We start from the raw sequence: 24,076 nt of genomic DNA, 5'->3' as shown, positions 1-24,076 counted from the left end.
TATTTTATGTTCATATTATTCGCGTTTTTCCTTTCGTTAGTATCTTCATTCCAACATCGACAAACGCAGTGAATCCAATTGTGAAAAGTTGATTGAAACGAATATGTCGCGACGGTTTTCTCCTTCTACTTAATAGCGTTTGATTACAGGTCAATTAAGGGGACGTGAACATATAAATAGAGATAGCTGATTAATGCTACTGCGGCTATCTATAGATATTAAATCCTAAAGTTTGAATGTATGTAATTGCTCGTAATTAATATATAATTTTCTATCCGAATTGCGCGTATTGAGATCGTGTTAATGATCGTGTGTGATACTAATTGTGTGATACCACTATCCGAATATTCGAATATTAAATGATAGTTGCTTAGAGTACGATTACAAAAATCAACTTTCAGAAAAAGTATACATCATCTTCGATCTTCTGTAAAATCGTTAATACGTACGTAATCGTAGTCTCGAAATCTGTAAGATACAATTTAAAAATTTCGTATTGAAGTATCTCTAAAGATCGTTAAAAGCACCATCGACTGGATACGGCCGCTTCAACGTGCAATTATAGGACGTCCTCTTCCCTTTTTCTTTTTTTTTCGTTTTTTAATCGGCTTGGAACACGAGGTTACCGTTAATTACGAGCGTGCAGGCACAGAGAGCACTACGAATTTCGAATTACCCGTGGATAGGCTTTGTTCTTCGCTTTGCCATTGTGGCGCTCTCCCCAATCCACATCGGCACCAACCCTACCGTCACCATCGCCCCAACCACCCCCGACGACGGCAGCTTCAAAACCATCCGCTACCTACCGGCAAGCGGGACGCAAACGAACTTTCGGTGACCATTGTCGATCGCACGGATCCGATGCATGGTTTTTTATTTTCATGCGTTACACGCATTCGCGGCATACATCTATGCGGTAGGATTAAATGACGATTGTGTTATGATCGTTAACAAGTATCGAATATGCGGGATTACGATTAACTCGCACAAACTATTCCATTCTATCGAATAGGTACGAAATGTAAGGCGAATTTTTTTTATATATATTTAAATATATTTAAATATTTAAAATTAATTTTTTTATTATTATTACAATAATATAAATTTATTTACATTATCCAACTTGTTGTAAATAAGCCTGAAAAAGTAATATAAGCATTTTGCACGTACAATGTTATGTTTGAATAATTGTCTAATCAAGTAAAGTACATATTTTTCAGTATAGAGGGAGTTTTTTCCGGTCTCTTTCCTTAAAAAAAGATAACGATTTGAAAGGTTCCATTATGTTAATTAAATCCATGGAAATTAAAATGAATTGTAGCAAATTTTGGTTTTTTATTATCTGTAAAATGACTCGCATTTGTTACACCATCGATTCTTAAGAATAAACTCAAATAATTTGCCAAGTTTTTGTTGCTTTTACAGACTGAAACAATTAGGTTTATCCGGTGTCATGCACGATTTATTTATGTTGCTGTAATGTAGACCACCAATACACTCTTCGACGTACCAATCAAGATTATAACACCTATAATACATAGCGCAGTTACAGGGATGAGGCATTGTATCGCCGTTTGTGCATGCGTAAGAACCTCCCTTCAAAATAGATTGCACAGATTCGGAGTTCGCGGTGCTCACGGCTCAAGATGCCAGGAAGGCGATGGCGATTATGTATATTCCTATACCGGACAAAAATTATATCGTCAAAATAATAATCGCGATGCGATAAAATCTAACTGACTTTTATTACATCCGAATCAATTTCGGGTATTTATATTGGATTGAGTTAAAAATTTCCCGCTCATAGCGTGTGTATAAAGAAATATGTATAGACTATATTATTTTAATCGATAGGTTTGTTATAAAAGTTCTAAATATTTTTCAACACTCACCCTTCATCGCTTATTTTTTGATTAACTCAAATTTAAGAAACGTTCGCCTATTAATATCTTTTCGATTTGTTTAAATATGTGACTGGGCTAAATTTTCAGACTGATCGGCTCTTATAAATATCACGTTATCACGAAGCACGGATTATATTTTAGATTATATTTATCGAAGATATATCTTTTATCGAAAGAAAGATTAATATAGTCACGATATTTCATAGAAAAATTGTTACCATAGAATATGTTTGCTTTTAGACCATAAACAATGAACAATCTTTATGCAATTAGATCCATTAACATTGATTGTTAATCAATTGTTAAGTTCATGAAGTCATGAAATGATGCAAAATATTTGGACTAAAAACATTAAACTTTTATAACACTGCCCTAAATTTAATTTTATTTCAATCAAGCATATAACTTATCGATAAAATATTTGTGATAAATTAATGAGCCGTGCAAGGTAAAGTATGTTTTTCTTGCTGAAGGTTTTTTCTTCTGTCTTTCTTTTTCTTGTCTTTTAAAAAATTGACGACTTTCGGGGAAAATCACTCTGTATTAATTAGATCTGCGGAAATCAAAATAAGTACGAGTACATCTCCGATGTATGTACATCCGACGAACGATGATGATGCAATGAAGATTTTCTTACGTCTTAAAGTAATTATCCGCGGAAAATTGATGGACTTATCTTGTGCCTGTGGATATATTTATAATATCGACTCAACTGTCGACGAAACCTATCGCGACCCGACGGCAATTACCCGCGCTTTTGTCCGATCTGACGTAGCAGCGGAATCGACTGCTATGGTATCAGGGAGCGGACCTCGACGAATCTACCGAGTTTTCCGAGTCCGAGCACGTAGCCCAGGGCCCTCTCGTGGAATATTAGCTTGGTAGCGGATTCGAGCCCGCATAGGGTCGAGCTTGCGAACGACAGACGTGCATACCGTATTAAGCCCGCGGGGACTTTGCCCGACTACATGCACGACGCGTACCGAGCCCACGTAGCTATACGCAGGGTGTGTATATCGGAGACACTCAACCGCAATTCCTGCGAAGAGCGCGACCGCCAGAATATAACCCCGAAAAAACGGCGATTACGTCAGTGCTGAAAGATAGATAGCTCTCGAGTTTTACTAGAGCTGTTAAAGATTTCGAGCTTTAACAGTATCGTCATATGGCACCATTTTTTTTATATATTAAGTAATTTTGGAATTATCTGCTTGAGAAATTCATCAACGAGTAAATTTTTTTTTCGAGAACGTGTGTTGGAGTAAAGTTTGTAAATTACTATTCTCCAAACGTAAAAGTCCTTTACAAAGTGCGTGATTTTTTTTTTTGGAATACTGTATATATGCGCTTCGATGGCAACGAAGGTACGTACGAGCACACGTACGTAAAATTGTCCGCGCGACGCTTCCGCATATCGGTACGCGCTTGGCAAATACTTCGGTATTCATGAATCCTGGTATTCGCCCACGGGATATGTACGCTTGGTCTGTCAGAGGTTCAGTCGGTCCAGGCGGGAAACTCTGGACGTTCCCACTCGAGAACCAATTCTTTTTCCATACAGTACTAGTTCATAAAGTTTCAAATATATAAATCTAAGATTACAAGAAAAAAAGTAAAAAAATATATATATATTTACAAAATTTCTGTGCAAAGGAAGAATGGCATTTTAAGCATCTGCCTTGTTACTTTTTGTATCTGTGATTGTGTCTGATGGTTGTGTGTTTTCCCCTCTCGCCACGACTATGACAATTCCTCGGGAAATATGTAAAGCAAAACGTCGGCGATTTGCTCCGCTCTCTTTCCTCGCGGCGTTTCGCGCCTTCGTTCTCGTCTGGGGAGACACACCCAGGGATCTCCCCGGCAGGAGACTAACGTACATCCACGCTGGATTTACGCGCGATATATTTGTTTTAAAGTCCCGGATTCTACATCCGCAGTTCATCCCTTCGGCAGTATGACTTTGCCGTTTTCGTCCCGGCTCTACTCTGCTGTCGTCCCTTTTTCTCATAGATCTGCTGTTCCTCTTCCTCGTCGTCATGTATTTATGAGGGCGGGATGGTAAAAAGGGGGGAACACACGAGCAGGAGTTATGGCCCGAATAAGTGCTCTCGACCTGAAACAGAGGTTCTCAGTGGAAGACGGAAGTAGTATTAGAGTTTTATAAAAAATGAAGAAAGAAAGAAAGAAAGAGAATAAAATTGAAAGGAGAAATAAAAAATGTTCTTGAAACATTGAAAGAAGGTGGTTGGAAATAAGAAAGGCACATTATGCACTATTTCAAAATAATACTTATGTTTACTTTCGTCTTTCTATTTATTTCAGAAAGATAACAAGCGAGAACGTGTCGTTGGATTTTTCGGCGATATTTGGATATCTCATGATTTTTCATGTACCTGTCGAACGTGATCCCCTCGGTTCGTTTGAAAGGTGCACGTGGTTTCGAGAACTCAGCTGAATTGATCGCGTGTTTAATCCATCCGGTTAAATGTTCACGGGGTCATGATAGGACTTCGCGATTGCCTTTGATGTCGATCGTCAGAGTACGAAAAGCCGCCATTGTCGAGATTGTTGGCGAAGCTCGTGCCAAGGTAGCATAGAGGGGTGGAAAAGGCGCCGCTAAGGTATGGGCATGGCTTCGCGACAGTTTCGGCGTTCATTAAGCGCGAAGAGACACCGGCGCGCGCGAGATGAGGGGCGCCATTGAAAACCGACTTACACGAGCCATGGCTTCGCTATGTCATTATTTCGAGCAACGGGAAACGTTACGAGAGGAAGAGCCGGGAGATTTATTGCGTTTCGCGTTGCGAGCTCCGCGAAGAATGTACGACTGTGGAAAGCAGCTGGCGTCTCGCGGCGCTCGTGCGAGCAAGCGGAGTAATATCGACAGTTGAATGGCTGATGTGAGCGGAAACGCCCCTGCGTCGGAAACGCGTTTTTTGAGGTGTTTGAAGCGGGAGATCTGGCAATGAATCCTGAAATTCAGCAAAACGCGTAAGATCTAGTAACTTACGTGATAAAAAAGCTAAAATTATAGCCTATATTTACTTTGATTAATTAACGAGATATTTAAATACAAATGAAATTGCAAATGTTGATTATGTTGTAAATATTCAATAGAAAAAAAAATAGATCATAATTATTTGTCCGAGAATGAAAAAACTGTAATTTTCAAAAATTATATCACAGTTTCTTGTATATATAATCACGTCGAAGAACGTCGAAGACATGTACCTCAAGAAATACCTTTCTTACTACAAAGTGAAGTCGCAGAGAGAAGAAAAATTAAGTAGAAGCGACATTGCTGGCCGTATTGTCGGCATTGGCCAATTACCTTCCTTTTCCGTTGCGCTCTTTCCTTATCATTCGAATTTTCTGTCTAACCGTAGATACAGGTGGAGATGTACGGGGGAGAGGAAAGTAGAGGAGGTCGCTAAGGGACAGGGAAATGGATGAGGAATAAAGTTCGCTCGCTTCGCCTCTCGTTTACTTGCCAGTACTTATTCGCTTTGCCCGTCGAGCGTCGTCTCCTCATTCAGCCAAAGTCTAATTAAAGTGCAGCTGCAAGTTAAATTAAAACACGATAATGTTGCCGTGAGAGAGGGAGAGAGAAAGAGGGGACGAGGGGATTTACCTGCTGTCGTGCACCCTTTCCTTCTTCTTCTTTCTCCGGTGACCGAACTTAAGCAGTTGCGTTCCAATCGTCCCGCACCATTTACGAGCTGCTCGAAGGAGTTTGGCCACCGAGTTGTTAAACACTCGACTTTCGAGCGTACCGCTTTGCACGTGCACCCTTGTGTTTCTCTCGTGTATATAAATTACGGCTTCGAAAGAAACTAATTGCACAATATTCATGAATGTTATAGCTGACGTCTTTCGAATAAGAAAAAAGTTTAATCCAAGAAGCGCTTTGACATTCAAGAAAATAAGTCATATATTTTCCAATGTTTATCGTAGATTCACCGCTATTAATTATATTAAATCATTTCTTTTAACTTCTACTGCAATCTCCAATGGGTATTTCTAATAATAGTACGATGACGTTAATGATCTTCAATAATGATAATATTATTCAGTAAAAACGAACAGTTTTTCAGTCATATGATGACTAACGGATATCGTATAAAATTATATGAAATGTAATTTTCTCCAAGATTCTTTCTTGATTCTAAGGACATATATCTTTAGAGGATATATCTAGATTCTCGATTCTTTTCATCAATAATCTGCGAGTTCGTCCAATCGGTTGTAGGGACATTGGACAGCTCGTGTATCACGTCGGGACAAGAAAAATCGTCGAAGGTTGACGATGTTCTGTGGGTGAGGAGGGAAGTAAATCGCTGGCAAGGTGGCAAGGAACGGGGTGCGTCGGAACTGACGGCATTGTGGTCGGAGATAGAGATGGCTATCGGGTCGCGCCGCGCGGTAATTGCCAGGAACTACGGGGGGAAATTAAAGCTGCCCCGGTCTTCCGGCAGTCCATTGTCGGGACTCGCGACACTGTTCCCGGTACCGTTCTATTTATCAGGAACGACCGCCGAATGGAGGGTTTCGGCTGATAGGCTCCGTGTCACTGTGTCACCGGAATCGAAATGCCGCCAGTATTCTGCCTTTTTGCGAGTCTCTTTAATTTTGTCTTTCACGATTTTACGCAAATATTTAGTATACACATTGAACTTTTCTTTATTTCTATAAGTATACATTTGGAGATTGAATGATAAGATTCGCGACTAAAGATTGTAAAAAGAGATTTTTATTAATAATTTTGATTTATTTTTTTACAATTTGCTCTGATGATGTGACACTCAGTATCTATATTTGCTGGTAATACGATTATACATATGCAAGCGATAATTGATATCTTTTGATTTATTTTGCTATAGAGATTATCAAATAAGATTATTTTTATCGTATGTTTTTTTATCTAAATTGCAAATGACAAAACAGTGATGTGAGTATTATGTGTATGGACATGATATATGTGTAAGTATTTATAGAAGAATTACAAGAATGACAGGGACGTTGCGAATAAATAATCATATATTTTATCACATTTATTTAAAATATCTTAGGAAACTAATCTACTCATACAAATATAATAATAATGATAATAATAATAAGAATATAATAATTTTATATTCTTATAATAATTTTATATTTTATAGTGTGCGTAAAGCAATTTGTTCTTTATGTTCGTCATTACTTTCAGTACTTAGTATTTTCTGAAATTGATGCACAAATATCTCCTTGACTTTTACATTTGGGTATTTGTATATTTTTCAAGAAAAAAAAGTAGGAGGAAAGTCTTATCTTTATACTTATCAAAGGAAAAACTTCAAAGCATCTTTCTTTTATATTCGTATATGTAAAGCAATCTGCAACTGCACTTGTGACACCATCTATTCTTCAGAATAAGCGTTGAATAGTTCGCCAGATTTTTGTTGTTTTTACAATACACTGAGAAAAAATGGTATTTTTAACTATTTTATGATAAAATAATTATGAGATTAGATGCTTCAATTTTATAATTACTGCCATAATGTTAATAATAATATTTCTAGTTTAACTGAATAATATATAACTGGCACTGAAAATGACTATAAATTATATTTATGATAATTGCAACAGTTGTTTCCTCTCAAGATCTAAATTTATATTATTTGAGATGTGGACAACCAGCTATATCCGGTGTTTGGCATATTTTTTGGATTGGGCTATAATGCAGACCACCCGTGCACTCCTCCCAAATCCACAAATTTTGTCCATTAATATTTCTACATGCGTGATATAAAGTGCAGGAACAATCATGAAATTTTGTGTCGCCCAATGGTTGACATCCCGGATTTATTACTTCGTCTGAACATTTTCCACCAGTTCTGTCACCAACGCATTTCTGACATGTGCGACTGAAGCATGTACCAGGTTGACAATTAATTGGCTCGGATTCCACACCATTTCGGCACTCTATGTACTGGCAATCGTTCTTTGGATTATTCATTTTCTCCGGCGGCGGAAATGTTCCATTTGGATACTGTATTGCGCAACTTGAGCAACCGGCCTGCCATGGCCAATCACAAACCTGCAGGCGTCTATTATAATGCAATCTCGTCTGTGGGTCTCCTTCGATCATCAAGGGACATTGTTGCTTGATAGCTCGTCCCAGATTACACTTGTAAAACAACGTGCAATCGTTTTCATGCGGGATGTTGGTTGTAGTGTTCCTGAAATTTGGTTGTGGCAATGGGCATTTTATAGGAATGCCATCCTCATAGAAGTCTTCCTCCAAAAAATCTTGATCGGAGTTCACGACGCTCACGGCCGAAGCTGCCAGGAAGGCGATGGCGACGTATATTCCTATATCGAAAAATCACATTTTCCAAATGTCAATCATGATATGAGTGAATCATAATTTAACAGATTTTTATTGCAATTGAATGAATGCGTTAGATATTTTTATATAAATTTGGATTGTTGAAAATTTTTCCAGCACATAGCGTGTCAATATGTATCGATCATTTTACTTTAATTGATGATTTTATATATATTATATAAAAAGATTTTTAATATTTTTAACACTTACCCTTCATCGTCTATCCTTTACTTAACTCGAACTAAGAAACGTATCGTTCGTCGTATTAACACCTCACCGATTCGTTTAAATATGTGACTGGCCAAATTCTGCTTTTATATCACATTATCCACCTTTCGCTATTTACGTTATCACAAAACGCAAGGACAGATTTTATCTATCAAAGATACTTATAATTTCCTCGCATTGTAAGAAAAGATTAGTCATATTATTCGGCAGAAAAATTTTTACGCCCAAACATTTGTTTTTTAGATCATGAATATTGAACAATCTGCTATTATAACTCAATGATAAATCGATAATTTATGAACTAACACAAAAACTTAGATTAAATTAAATTTTATATTACACACTGTCCTTATCGTGTAATTTGATTTCAATCAAATATAATTTATATTTATTATTGATAAAAGATATGTAGTAAGTTAATAAGGCATCAAGGTTCGAACTCCGATCAAGGTCAACCTTGAATATGATTTTAGATAACAATCATAAAAAGTTTTATCATTAAAGCTTTTTATATTAATATTAGAATTTTTAACGGTCGAAGTCTTAAAAATGGTAAGGAAAACAATGTGCGAAGATGTGCATAATTAATTTCTTCGGTTAAAAGATTTATTCAAATTTTAATTTAGAAATAAAAATATTCTAATTAATTATAATGATACCTATTAGGGGCAGATAAATTTAAATAAGTTTTTTAATAATACATATATTATATTCTGATTTAATTATTATATCATAATTATTAGATTATTACAATTTGCACATATTTAGATCTTGAATTTGATTAACTTTTACTTATTACTGAAACTTTAAAGTTTTCCATAAAATATTTGATTCTTTCATCTCAACATTACTAAGATACACGATTAATATTTATAATACATATGACGTATAAAACAAAATTAAAGAATTAATTTAAAAAATGCAATATCAGATAAAATGCATTGTGCTTGAGCAAAATTTAACAATTAAAATAGTTAATCTTTTTCTATGTAGTGATTATCTTTCACGTCGAAGTTATCCGTTATACAATTCGTTTATGTGCATATGTGCAATTTTGAAATGATAAATTAATGATAACGATGTGGAATACTTTAAACATTTTAAGTTAATCATTCAATATATATATTTTAAGTTAACTGTTACTGATTATAGAAGTAAAATGTATAACTACAGATAGTCTCTTTCCCTCTCTCTTTTTCTCTCTATTTCTCTCATGTGAGAATATCGAACATACAAATGATTTTATCATAATACTCTAAGAAAGTTACATGTGAGCTTAATCACAAAAAATATGAGTAAGAGTTCTTCTTTCACATACTTATCGTTAAAATTGTCACTGACGTACATATCATATCTCGTGATCGATATTTGCCTTGGTATAAGGTCCAGTGCTGATAAAATTTACATTGAATATATACAATAAACGATGACGATCGTGTATGTATTTCGAGCCATTATGATAATCGACAAAAATCTGAAAGAACATTGGTACTTCTTATATAGATTTTTTTTTTAAATACTAACGTATGTCTTCTTGCATGTTACAAAGTGCATATGATGAAATAAGACATCATGTGTAAAAAATGTGTACTTCTAATTTATCAGATTAATTTCTAGCAAAGATCCATCGAAACTCTAAACCATTAACATGACAAAAATTTATCCTAAGAAAAAAATCTCTTTAAACCTTAACTTAAAAATTGAAATCAGTTTTTTGTCGTACTTATAAAATCTGGTTTTAAATATGCAATCATTTTGATTGCATATTTAAAATCACATCTAATTTTCATGGATAATATATCCAGATTTCGATAATATCGATTTTTTGAGTAAAAAAATTGTGCAATTTATTATAAGAAAAATACCGTAAATTTGGTAAATTTTTATCCCGTTTGCTGTTGTGAATTCTCGCTGTGGGTATGCTATATTGCTTCTCCATAACATTTTGTTGCTACTGTAATATATATACGTTATACTTCGTCCCGTATTAGTGTAACTAGCAAACGCTCGTGTGTCCGAGTTATCCGTACGTGTAGACAGGATCGCCCAAGATAGACAGACATGTACGAGTGAAGTACATTAATCAAACGGTATGATACGCGTCCTTAACCCTTCCTTGCCCTTCTATCCCTTCATCATTCTGTTGCAAGTTCGCGTCGAAATTAATTCATGGCTAGGGCTGCCGCTGAGCATAGAGTCATCTATATCCACCTTTCGCTATTCTTTGCTTGCGATAACTTATAAATTCTGCATTGTTACTAACATTGCCATCTTGAATCAATAATAATAGGTTTACAGTTTAAAGTTTTCTTTGTTAATTAATCAATGCAACTTAAATCGCGTGAATAAAAGCAAACGGTTTTATTGTACTGAAGTTAAATGTATACCGAAAAATAAATAAGTAAAGTTGATGTCTTGTTTAAAACTGTCTTCTTCGGTGATATCAGAGATTGAAATAGACACATCGCATTATGCTGAAAAATAAATCGATCGATTCGTAACGGTTTGCTGGTACGCGGTAGATAACGCGCCTACCGCATCGTATCAGTATCGAGGATGCGGGATATTTACGTGTATACCTCGTCTTGATTCATTATTCCACCTTCATGAATATATCGCGCTATCGTCTTCCGCGCTCACGCGTAGCTCCGTTTTCAATTTTCTCCTCGTGAACCATTCTATGAGCATGACGATACTTACACAGGCATTCATAGAGATTCGTACCTATCTATACGTGTATATGTGCATCGCCATGTGAGCACAGTATGTATTATATATAATTTACGTATAGGGTGTTTTAAAATTCGCGACTCAAAATACTACAGCAAGTAGCATAGTTTTGAAAAATTAAGTAAATTAATTTGTAAATTTTTATTTTAAGCAATATAGTTTCTGAGATATGAAGATTTTAAATATACCCAATTACACACAGACTATATTTAGATACTCACCTGTGAGTATTATATTAGCGAATGCGCTGAGAACCTACGTATCATCAGCTCTAACACACGTGTGACTCATGGAGAGATGACTATCTAAACATACTTCGTAATTGGCCATATTTAAATTATTATTATCTATCTCAAAAATTACTGCATAAATGAAAATTTACAAATAACTTTTCTATTTAATTTTTCAAAGACTTGTTATATTTTCAGCATCCTGTATATACCTACTAGATGGCCCGTTAAACCTGAAAAACCGTTCCGATTTTACCTAAAACATTTCTTCAAGTGTGAACCACTTTGTATGTATACTTTTTACATATATATAAATATATGTATAATATATACATATGTGTATGTACATGCATATGCACACACCTGTACGAGTTGGACGTATGTTTGCAAGCATAGCTCGCGAATGTGTACTCGTATTATGCACGTTAACGGAGAGCGCATCAAGAGGAAGCAGATCGCGTACGTATGCGTTTCTACATACATGAAGACGTACACATACACATATATACTTATATATATATATATATATGCATTATATAGATATATACATATATATGAATCCAGATATATACAAATGCGAAAGGCATATATATGTGCGTATACACCGAGCCGCCTGGCTATATACAGACTTGTATGTATATAGCAGAGAGCATAGGCAGGCTGGTTGCGGATAATTCAGGCAATCAGCGTAATGTTGCGGCGGTGAGGACCCTCCAGCCCTCACTACGTATATAATACGGTACCTACCTACCCGCCGCCCGGACCAAACGGTGCGGCAGCAGCGGTAGCAGGCTTCTAGATACGTAACTGCGCGCGGACCCCGAGTATATACGATCGTCCGAGCCGGCCGAGTAGGCTGGCTATCTTGCTTTCTGTACGCAACTATACGCGAGAGTTAGGTAATAGCCGACTCGTGCCTATGGAGTTCTACTGGGTGATCCGATGCGAAGGCATTGCGAATTTCGAGACCCGATTCCGGGATTTACATATCATTCTGATACAACGATGGCTATTTGCAATCGACCTGATTACGCGCAAAAGCCGCAAGTTCCGTTTCAGATTTCGGAATCATTCGAGTCTGATAACTCGCAAAATAATACAGATTATGGATTGTGCTATCACGTACGTATAATGATAAAGTGCTGAGATATTTGATATGAATTTTTCATTGATTATGAGGAAACTGCAGGCGTACACAGTGGGCAAATTTGTGTTGAATTTAACACATGTATGTTCCAAACGGTTCATTCAAATTTTCGTGTTATTTTAATACAAGATGAGTATGTTACAAGATAACGCAAATATTATCTCAAAAATTAATATGAAAAACGTAATAATGACACAATTTATAAGCGATCATATTTTTTCGTTAAAATTAACATTTATAATGTGCTAAATTAACGCATTTTCTTCATTTATCTTAGAACATACATTTAAAAAAATATTATTTTTATTTGTTCACTTATTCATAAATTACCGTTGATTTAACACTAAGAAATGTTAATTATCAATTTAACACAAAATATTCAAATAACATTATCACATTATATCAAATTAACATTTAGGTATATTAAAATCAATACAAAACTTTAACAAGGGCAAGGGTTTGAATAGATCATTTCTAATACAGATATCAAATGTTTTTTTTTACTGTGTATCTACTAACATGTGCGAGTTGAATTGTGTTTATATATTAAATCGACATGAATACAACGCTTGTGGCATATAGTTGGTGCAACACCACGTCATCATGGCGAGATTGTTTCGAATCGCCTATAGCTTGGTGGACCAAGGATAGACTTTGAATGACAATGCATCAAGTACTCTTGAAATGTCCCGAAATGCAGAATGTACTCTCCCTCTCGCATTTCCCTGTCTGTTTCACGCTCGTGTCTCACTCTCCTGTCCATCTTTTACCCCTTTCCCCATCCTGATCCATTGATTGATGATAATTTGCCATTTTAATTTCAGATATTTATTATTGGCAATATGCTGCCGCTATCGATACATACACACACCACACACACATAGAGGGAGAGAGAGAGAGAGAGTTTATATTATTTTTTAAATGTGTGTGTCTAATGTAGAAATCAAATACGAATTATTACCTATAATGCAATTTAATTTTTATCTCTGTTTAATTAACTCTTCGTCTTTTTCACATTCTAAGAATTAAAGACACAAATTATGTGATCGCAATTTTAAGTAAAGAATTCAAGAGAGTTAACTTCAAACAGTTTATTCAGAATTGATATTCAAATTGATCTCTCCTTAGTGTTCGCGATAATTTAAATAATTGAAATATAAAAAAATTTAAAGAAAAAAATATTTATTAGAAAAAGAATGATTAATTTTTGGTTTTCTTCTCATAATGCACTAATTTTATTTTGTTATTTTAAATGAATTCATAGTATGATTTAGTTATAAATTAATACTAATTTATATCCTCGAAAGATTCAAATCATTTAAGGTTTTAGCAAGAATTTTGAATTTCTTGAATTATTTGGTTAATGAAAAAATTAGACTAGTATTTAAATGAAGATTAATTTAAAGTTTTTGAAGCATAAAAAGAGACAGAAACGAAAGTCTAGATTGTATCGATTACATCACGTCGATTCACTTGTTCTAAGTTTATAAAGATTATGAAAGTATTATCTTGCAACCTTATCGAATTCTGATAAGATTAATTCGTGTGTGATACTCTGATAATTTGTTATTTTAATTCTGTTTTAGTATGATTTAAATATACAAAATAATAGTTTGAATAATAGTTTCGATAGGTTTTAACGTTTTACTATTAACATTTTATATATCGACTTACGTACTTCGTACATTAATACCTTTGAGACTTTACACGTAAATTATTTCTTCTTCAGAAAAGTTACAATGATTCACGTATTATCTCCATGTTTTAAATACAATCGCTAATCAATTGAACGACATTCCTTGCGTATCTCATCGTTGATTTGCCGATCCCACTTCCTTTTCTCATTTTCGATAAAATCTCTCGCTCTGCACTCTTCGCTTTCCCTCCCCCCGTCGTGCAGAACAGGAAGAGTTTTGGCATTTCATCTTTTTAACAGACTCCACGAAATCAGATAGGCAGGCTAGACTTACGCGAAGAACTATAGTTGGTGTCTCAAGTATTGCCTGTGAAGTCGCCATAAGATATTGAAAGATACCGATTAGTAATATTAAGATGTAATTAAAATTTTCAAGCATTATGTGCAAAGTAAAAAAGAAACATTCTCTGGAAAATGCATGCCACCAAAATCAATATATCATGGAAGTTATACTCGATTACTCTGCAACTTATAGTAGTTATGAGTAATAGAGTCGAAAGTCAAAATAAATGTTGCACCGTTTAAAGACAATATGTCTATAATTTTTGTCTTATAAATTGGAAGAAATGTGGAAGAATTACGCGGACCGTAAAACAAGTTATATAAAAGCAAGCTATATAAAGAAACCAATAAACAGTAGAATTTCAGTCTTCGTTTAACGATGTTTATCTCAGCGGATATTTTTTTTTGATATAAAGTGTTAACAAAGAGATATTTAACGATAAGAATCGAAAGGAATTATGACAACAAATATATTATAAAAGTGTCAACAATTTCGCGAATAAGAGTTATTTCAAAGATATTTTTCACACTTGCATTATTATTTTATCAATTAAATATGCGTCATTTAGAAGGTAATAGTTTCGAATAAGGAATCACCAAATTTTCGCTGAAGAAGAAATCTGCGGTTTCGCGATAAGTCATGAACATCAGTGGAACTCTAGAAATCAAAGGATTTAAGTACTCGTGACGCTTAATTTTTCCTTCTGCTGCGACTTTATCGCGGTCGAGAATCTCTCACCCTCCCTTTTTCCTCGCTAATTTCCTCGAGCGGAATCGGGAGGAATAAGCGATCTGCGCGCTGATAGTCAGAAATTCGCAAGGAAAAGTTTCGCGTCTCCGTTCTTCGTGGCTCTTCTTTTTAGGTATTCAGCGGAAGTCGCGGGTTTCGCGTTTCTCTTCTCTCTCGCCTTTTCTCATCCGCGGTTGACGATTTCTTTCGGGGCACCCGACCGCGCGGAGGACCACCTTCAAAGGACCCAAAATTACTTTCTGGATAAGCTGGATTAGGATTTGCACCGCGTCCCAGATTAGACCCACGATGTACTCACGGTCTGATTCTTCCAGGATCTGTTTCTCGCGGCGTGGAGCGTTTTATTTGTCCGGTAGAAATAGTTCGTGTTGGACGAAAACACTGAAATATTTTCCATGTATTACTCATAATTATTCGAAATTTTGTTTTGTGAAAATTGATCGCATTGTAACTAATAACTGACTTTGGCTCTTTGGCAACTATATATCTTTTATTCTTTATTTTTCATAATTGTATATATGTATACCTACGTGTAGTTTACACACATATATGTGCATGTAAGTGATTTGCCATTTTTCTTAACGTTACCCTCATTTTGTTAAGTGCGTCTCGTTTTCGTTTGTTCTGTGTCTTGTGGCCTTTCTCTTTTCCCGACTCTTTTTGGGACGCTCCTTTCAACGAATCTGGCACGCAGAGTTGCGAGATCCGAAGTCGCATTGGTAGGCAGAGCGTGGGACGAACTTTAAGAGGGTTGCTTTTGTTGAGACGTTCGCTACCCTTTAAACCGCCTCCTATCCTTACTCTCCCTTCGTTTCTCCATCCTGCCTCTTCGTGTCCCTTGCCGTATTTCGTCCCGCCCTCACGCGGGACTTTTCTCTCTCCATCCTTCTCTTTCCTTTGCACCCTTGGGAAACCGGCTCTCGCTCCCCCCTGTCCCTCTTTGCCTCCCTCACCGATGAGTGAGTTCTCGCCGCCGTCTTCTCCTCCGCTTCTCTCGGCGAAACCTGATGGCGAAACCTAGGCGACCAGATTAGAAGGGGCTGAAACCCGCGCGCCGACGGCGGGACTTTCGCGCGATTTCCACTCAGGATTCGTATCTCGCGCGCGTACAACGTACCCTCTCGACTGCTGCTACTTCGGGAAAACAATGGCGAAGGTGAAAGCGGAAAGAGTACCTACAGAGCGATGGAAGACTGATCGAACTCGAAATGGCCGGCCGCGGTCGAGGGCCGGCATTTACCCTGGAAGTGTAGCAACGTAAAACTCACGCTCGACGAGTTTCAAAGTACAATTGAACGAAAAAGGAAAGGAATAGAAAGAGAAGGGAACATGTTAGTCCGTGAGACGTTAGTTTTTAATGAAATGTGTGTCGAGCGTGTGTGAAAATTGCGAGATCCGTTTAAATTCAATGTAACGACGAAGCTGTAACATGTATAACAAGTTTGCGGAATTCGCTTCTCTCTCTCCCTCTCTCTCTCTTTCTTTTTTTTCCTTTCGAGCGCTACGTTTTTACAACACAGCGTGAATTTTACGTTCAAGTTGTGCGATAAAAAATGCAGGACAGATTTGTTTGTCGGTAGCTTTTTTCTCGTCGACTCTCCGGTTTTGGAATTCTCCTGATTATTTTACGTGAAAACCTGTCAAGCTAGCTTCCAAAATATTTTTTCATTTTCTTTTATTTTTCCACGTATTTTTTTAAATGTATGTTATTTTCTTTAGCGAAGTCGGAAAAATAAGGTAAATTAGTGAGTATTTATTTAACAACACGAAACATATGTTATCAGTTACTATGTTAGTGTACGTCTGCGTCTTTAACGTGATTACTGCGAGGTGGTATTGTTGTAGACGATAATTAACGGCAATTAAACGAAATGCAACCGCACGAATACTAGTACTATCAAAACTCAACGACAAGCTCGTGGCTGACGATGTGAGTGCTTGGCGCTTTTAACGAAATGGCACAATGGAGAGGGTTGCCGCGGTCACCATGTTTTTTGACAATATTTTGCGTAATTGAGCAGCGGCAATAAATTTCGGTTGAATTATGCCCGCGCGAGGAAAATAACTGAAAACTGTCCAACTGTTCCCATCCATTATTTACATCGTTTAGCAAATTTTACTGCTCCCGGGTGGTGTTGGCCGCGCCATGCCAGATATTTTCTCTCTCAGCGTCGCTGTATCCGTATTGTGTGCGTGTCTGTGTACGGCATGTATAATTGTGTGGTGTACGGCGTGTATAATTGTGTGATGTGCGTACACGAAAATACAGTCGGCCATTTATTCGCGCGTACAGCGACCAGGGGAACGGGAGGTACAAACGAACGAATTTACGATTTCATCGAATTCCCTCGTTAATCGCCGGTATATGCATTTCCGGACTTTACGGCCGACCGAATTCTCGCTAACACCCCGATGAGGTTCAACGAGACACCCTGTACAACTATATCGTATCTCCTTCATTCGCCCCATAATCTGTGCCGATTTCACGATCGGAGCTTATTTCTCTAAGAAAATAGAGTTAAATGAGAGACAGGGAGCGCGTTGGGAATACAATAAGGTGTAAAGCGATTAATCCACAAGACTCGTCGAGAGAGACGACAAAACTCCAGTTACTCGAACGTTGAATAAATTTATAGATCAATCAGTAGTACTTGGAAGCGATTGAATGACGTAAATTAAAACATCGAATCGTTATGTAACAAAGAATGGTTAGTAAAATATTTTCTGGATATGTTTGACATTCCGGATAACATGACATTTAATGTCACGCGCGACGAAGATTTATTAGCAACCGATTACGGAGGATCAATGATGTACTAAATTGCACGGAACAAATCTGATAAGTGAGTAGCGGAAAAAAAAATCTGAAAATCATTAATGACATTTACGTAGTATACTTTTCTGTCCTGATTTTTGTACGTGTCAAAAGATTCGCTGAAAGATAGTTCCGTCAGACCCTTTCGGAACTTTCTAAAAGTCTAACTCTCGTTACGCGCGCTCGAACTTTTCCCTCTTCCCCCTCCCATCCCCTCCCCTCCCCGCCCTCCCCGTCCATAAGAACCGCTTCCCGTGAGAATATTCATGAACTCTTGCGGTTTCTATATCGCTTTGTCCTGGAAACAAATCTCCGCGCGAAACAATATTCATTGTTAGGTTGCGCAAAGTAACACGCGCGTGCTAGTGTCATATTAATATTGGCGCGGTAGTGGCGACATGAACAACGGTATGATTTTTCATGGGGTGGAAACACTCATGGGTTAATAAAGTGACTCGATCGGCGTTGCAATGAACAGAGTCGCGCGCGGCGGCTTGTATCTCGCATAGTTGGATAGGTATTTATCAAACAATAGCCAGATACCCCTCGAACTAGCTGCGGGTCGAGCCGTTAACCAACATATGTACTGCAATCAGATTTCGTTGATTGTACAATAGTTAAATTGGATAGTTTCGATCGGTGTAATTTAAGTTGCCAAATTGACATTGAACTCGAAACGTTCAGTTTATTCTGATACTTTTTTCTCATTCACATAACATATCTTAAAAAAATATCATTATATTTAATTAGTTGTAATTAAGCATGTTGATTGACTCGCGAGTATCAACTTTTAAACGCCTTTTCGGTTTAGCAAATTCAATTTTTCTTTTACATCGTTTATAACTTTTAGATTAAAAGATACATTTGCTTCGTAACGTTATATTCCTTAATGTCTGACGTTTTAGTTGAAAAAGATTATATTTACAATGTTTATTTTCATGAAAGTTATTAGCAGTTGAATTGGAGTATGCCATGTCGAAATTTGTTGTTTTCGTAATGTATTTCGTAATAACTTAAGAGTTAATTATTCTTCTTAATATTTTGGATATTTCATGACAAATCAGATTTTAAGATTATTACAAAACACAATTATTTATAGTTTGAATGGCACTTTGCATTAGAAATATAATGATTAGTTTCAATTTAATTTCTTTTTTCGCATAAAGCAGACGTTGCACGTGGAATGTGTTAACGTATTGATCTTGCCGGAAATTATGTGCTTCGTCGCCATATTACTTACTACGTTGGTTTGTTTAATACCTTCTTGTGTATAAAGTAGGCCGTACCGTATCGCGAACACGTGGATTATATTAACGGATCGATTCAGCGAGTGACCTTGTATCCGGATACCGTGCTGTCTCGGCGATATCCGGTAGCTTGCGTCTCGGCGATCACCGTGGCCGTCCGCCATTTCATTGTGTCGACGTCGTCGCTTCGTGCTATCAGTCTGTGTAATCAAGCGGGTAAATATTCCAAGTACACCTGGTATGGAAGTACGTAACATTCTCCGTCATTTGTCTATTTTGAGAAGAGGTACTTTCACTTCAGCGGATAATTTAAGAAATTATTTCTGTTGTTTGTCTGTATGTCTATCGTTGATTGCTGGTTTACTCATACATTTGAAACGTCGTTTTAAATGCGTAATAATGGGATGTTTATGCGCCTTGATGTTTATACCAATATATGACTTATAATAACTTATATTATCTAATGTTATAAATCTTAATCCAAGCTTTTGTTACAGAATGTTCAGTCTCGTAGTTTTTTCTTGGTTTACAGTCATTGCAGAAACGAGTAATTATGTTATCTGGAACAGTACATAAAACATTTAAATAAAACATTTCGTGAAAATGACAGAACAAAAAATCTATTAATATCGCGTGTCGCAGAATTATTCGCCAGGAGCTTTTTAAATTAGCGACGTGAATATATAAGCGATGTGTGATCATTCGATCGGCCGATTCCGACATCGGCAATGTGGCCCCCGCGGTCATCCGCCATTTCATTGTACCGAAATGGCCGCAGTGTTATCAGCCGACGTAATCAGGCAGGCAGGTATACACACATGGAACGTGGCGATGTACGCGTGTATATGTATGCGTGCGTGTACGCGTGCGTGCGTGCGTACCTGCTGCGTGCGGATCTGTGCGTGTCGAGATAGAAACGAGGAAGCTGTAGGAAGAAGCGAGTGGGAGAGTGAGTAGCAATGTAGATAAGCGAGAGGGATAAGGAGAGAGATAGAGGAGGAAAGCGAGAGAAACAGAGAAAGAGGGGGAGAGAGAGAGGAGTAGCCCTCCGATTGGTCCACGCTAGGACCCCAACCTCCGGCACGCACGTAACACAGCCAGATCGATACGCACTGCCCAAGTCACCGTCCCTCTTCGTCTCTCTCTCCTCTCTCTCTCTCTCTCTCTACCCTGTTCTCTTTCGTTTCTCTCTTTCTCTCATTTTCCTTGTTCCTCTTCCTCTCGGGTTCTTCTCTCCATCTCCATTCCACGTATTCTCTCTCTTCTCTGACTTCCTCCTTCATATACCTCTTCTTCTAACCCATTTCTTCTCCTATCTTGCTGTGCTCAGGCAGGCCGCGCAATTGCCTCTCTGTCTTACTACAGTTCGCGCATTCTATATTCATTCCTCTCTCGTAACCTCGCTCATTCCAGCCACGCTCACGAACAACCATCTACAACATACTCCGACGATAACTGCCCTCTGTCATTCGAACTTCAGTCTTCCTGATATCTCGTGTCTCTTAAGAGTCCAAAGATTGAAGATGATAAGGCTCACGAAATTACAGAATGATTTCAAGTGTGCACTTATATAATTCTATGTATTTTTTTCAGTATATTTAATCAGTCTTGAGTGGAAGCATTAATTTGAATATTTTATTTTATGAGTTTAAAACTCTTCCACGACTCTCAATTCTCACATTCTTAATATTTTTTCAAGCTTTTTCTTTCCTATTGATCCATATGGCTTCACCCCCGTCTCACCCACGTCGATTTCATCCCTTCGAGTTTCTCGAGGCGATCTACAGATTCAGCGTGAACGCCTCAAAGAAGCTCGTCCCATCGAAAGTGAAGCTACGGCCGTCGTCTTCGCGTGTAATCCGACAAAACGTCTAGTCCGCAGAGTATCCGCGACTTCTCACGGGGATTTGTGGGGTCTCCTCTTCTCGCGGTCATTTTTCAACGATCGCGCGCAAGCAACCGGGCGCACTCGTCGTGAGCTGTAATCCAATTAAAGAAAAGCCCGGCGCGGCGATTGTGTCGCCTAATCGACGAACAAGGCGCCGCGTTATTACCCGCCCCTTCGCCACAGGGCACAATGCTTCCTGGCGGATCGGCGAACAATGGACGAGCGGCGAATGGATACGTACGCAGCGCATACTAGTAATGAGGGAGCCCGATCAACGCGGTAATACCGGGTGTCCGCGCGCAAAAGCGCGGTGACTTCTTGTTTCCGCGACAACAATCTTCCCGCATTCCCGTTCGTGTCGCTTATTCCATCCGCTATTTCCCCTCGTTTTCCCTTTATTGTCTTGTTCATGGATCCGACATTGTTAGTCCAATAGACTTACGCAATGATACGTGATTACCGGATCGTTAGATGCGTTCGTCGGCGATTAATCTCTTCCCTCGCTTTTTCTTTCTCCATACCTCTGCCTCCTTCCTAGTCCAACTCCGCTACGACAGCTAACCAACTGCAGGACCGCGAACTGCGTGAGAATCTCTCCTCGTCCGATCGTATACAGTGCTCCAATAAAGCACTATCGGGTCCGATTCTGACAGAGAAAGGGAGGGGAACAACGCGCGATCTTTCGCTCGTGAGAATCAGCGGCCTTGACTTCTGATCCTCGGGAAATTGGAGATTGTACGGGTCTGTAGGGTGCACTAGCGGCGTGCAACAGGCATCGGTAATGGCAGGACCCCGTCGTGTTTACGGGGACGTAGACGAACTCGACGGGAGATACGATTAGCTGTTGTTCGCAATTTCTGATAATCTGACACAAGTCATTCTCTTAATTCTCAAATATGCGGGAAAGAATGGACGATCGTAATTGCCTGACATCTATTCTTTATTGTTTTGTAGTTTATATTGTAATTTTAACAACAGGAGAGAATATAAGATCGTTTAACGTTACACGAAGCAAGCGTGATACGTATTTTTCACAGCACTGCAGTCGCATGGGCTCTCGTGAGGAACGGATGAAATAATATTCCATCGAACGCGGTACCTGTTTATGAAGTAACGCTTGCCTAACTCGCGCGGGAGCGGTGCGCATTGCGGTGAAATAATTGACGCCAACGCCTGACAGTCTTTATCGGATGTGACACGTTAGTTTAAATAGATAGAATTTTGTGTCGAGAGGTCGAACTGTCCTCGGAATAGCTCCGATGATGAAGAGTGGTGCGAATAAAAAGTAAATATAGGCAACAATGAGTAGAAATGCTGATAACGAATGGCGCTATGACGAGAGTTACCGAATAAGGTGGAACTTGCGTGTTCCCTCCGAATTATGCTATCAATCATACGGTTTTTTTATGATATATCAATTAAATATCGTCCTGGATAAACCGACTGTAAAAAAAGATTACTACGACAGTAAGCTGTCCCCTGAAATTCTAAACGTTGATATGTAAAATGCATTATTATCAGATTGTTCCAGCTTTAATAGTTCGCAACAAAAATTCGTTACAATGATATACCTCAATCGCGGGTATTCCTAATTCTTTCACACCATTTTTTAAAACCAATGTATCTTCTTTTCTGTGATATTTTAAGTAGAAATAAATTTACGAAGCAAATCGTGGACGACAAAGTTGCGACACGGATGAGAGATGATGAGCGAGAAGTACAAAATGGAGGGGAAAAAATGGATAACCCTCCCTCGTATAACTGGATAAATCGTCGGTTTGTCGCTCGCCCGGGTTCTCAGTTACTTTTTACTCGATGTCGCTACCCTCCGCGTGGCGGTGCGATGATGTATGTGGCACGTGATTTATATCTTTTGCGAGGATATATTAAATGAGAGGAAAGGCGGACGAAAGTGACTTATGTATGCGATACTTATAGTCAAGATTCGTTTTGATCTTGCGCGGATTTATCTCAGAACCGACAGATGTCATTTGTAACGTCATTACCACGATATTTCGTTCATCTTATTTGTAGTCATGACAGTCTATCTGATCTTGGAAATCTGTATTTTTATCCTTAAAGTCTTCTATAATAATATACTCTTTGTTTCCTGTTCCTTGTTTTTTACTCTTTGCCCTTTGTGACTTTTATCCATTTCATCGACAACTGTATTTTTTGCTATATGTTTTCTGATTCTTCCAAAGTTCGTTAACCTTTATCTCGAGCAATAGAAAACGAAAAACAGGGATAAGAGGTAAGAGGACAAGATGAAAAAACACAGCAAGAAACGGGAAACAAAAAACACATTGTAGAATAGGCTTAAAAGTCAAACAGAACATTCTTTCACATTAGAAAAAATTTGATTTTATATATTTAATAAAATTCGAATTTCTTTCTTTTTAAAAATGTACATTATGTACGTGTTTTATCATCACAAGGAATACAAAAAAGAGATTATGTGACGTTCAAAGTTTTATTTCTTTAAAAATCTAGAATGCAACGGAAACTGTGCACTCCCCTATTTCCGTATCACGCATCATATCATCGTAGGAAATGTGGATTTTAGCTGAGAATGTATATTGATGTATATGATTTTTTGGATGAGTCACTAAAAACGAACATATATCTGTGTGTATGTTTGTTTTTAGTGACTCATCTACAAATTCTGTACCTGATCTGAAAGTAGGGAAAACTGAGAAGAACGTGGGCCTGAGAAGAACCACGTGGGCCTACGAAAATTTCTAATCGGGTAGTCTCTCTCTCCGTATATATGCATATATATATATATATA

At 37.7% G+C, this 24,076-nt stretch overlaps 1 protein-coding gene across 1 annotated transcript; it reads right to left on the bottom strand.

Annotated features, from left to right (window-relative positions):
* Nucleotides 1-7,557: 7,557 nt before the first annotated feature.
* LOC108772638 (uncharacterized) lies at nt 7,558-8,554 on the bottom strand. The gene is made up of 2 exons (XM_018538210.1): nt 8,482-8,554; nt 7,558-8,255 (listed from the first exon to the last, which is right to left on the bottom strand). The coding sequence occupies exons 1-2, from the start codon at nt 8,486-8,488 to the stop codon at nt 7,558-7,560; spliced, it is 705 nt and encodes a 234-aa protein (XP_018393712.1). The 5' UTR covers nt 8,489-8,554.
* Nucleotides 8,555-24,076: the final 15,522 nt, after the last annotated feature.

The sequence above is a fragment of the Cyphomyrmex costatus genome, unplaced genomic scaffold, assembly GCF_001594065.2.
Source record: "Cyphomyrmex costatus isolate MS0001 unplaced genomic scaffold, Ccosl1.0 scaffold193, whole genome shotgun sequence".
NCBI lineage: Eukaryota > Metazoa > Arthropoda > Insecta > Hymenoptera > Formicidae > Cyphomyrmex > Cyphomyrmex costatus.
This window is presented reverse-complemented; position numbering and strand designations above follow the sequence as displayed.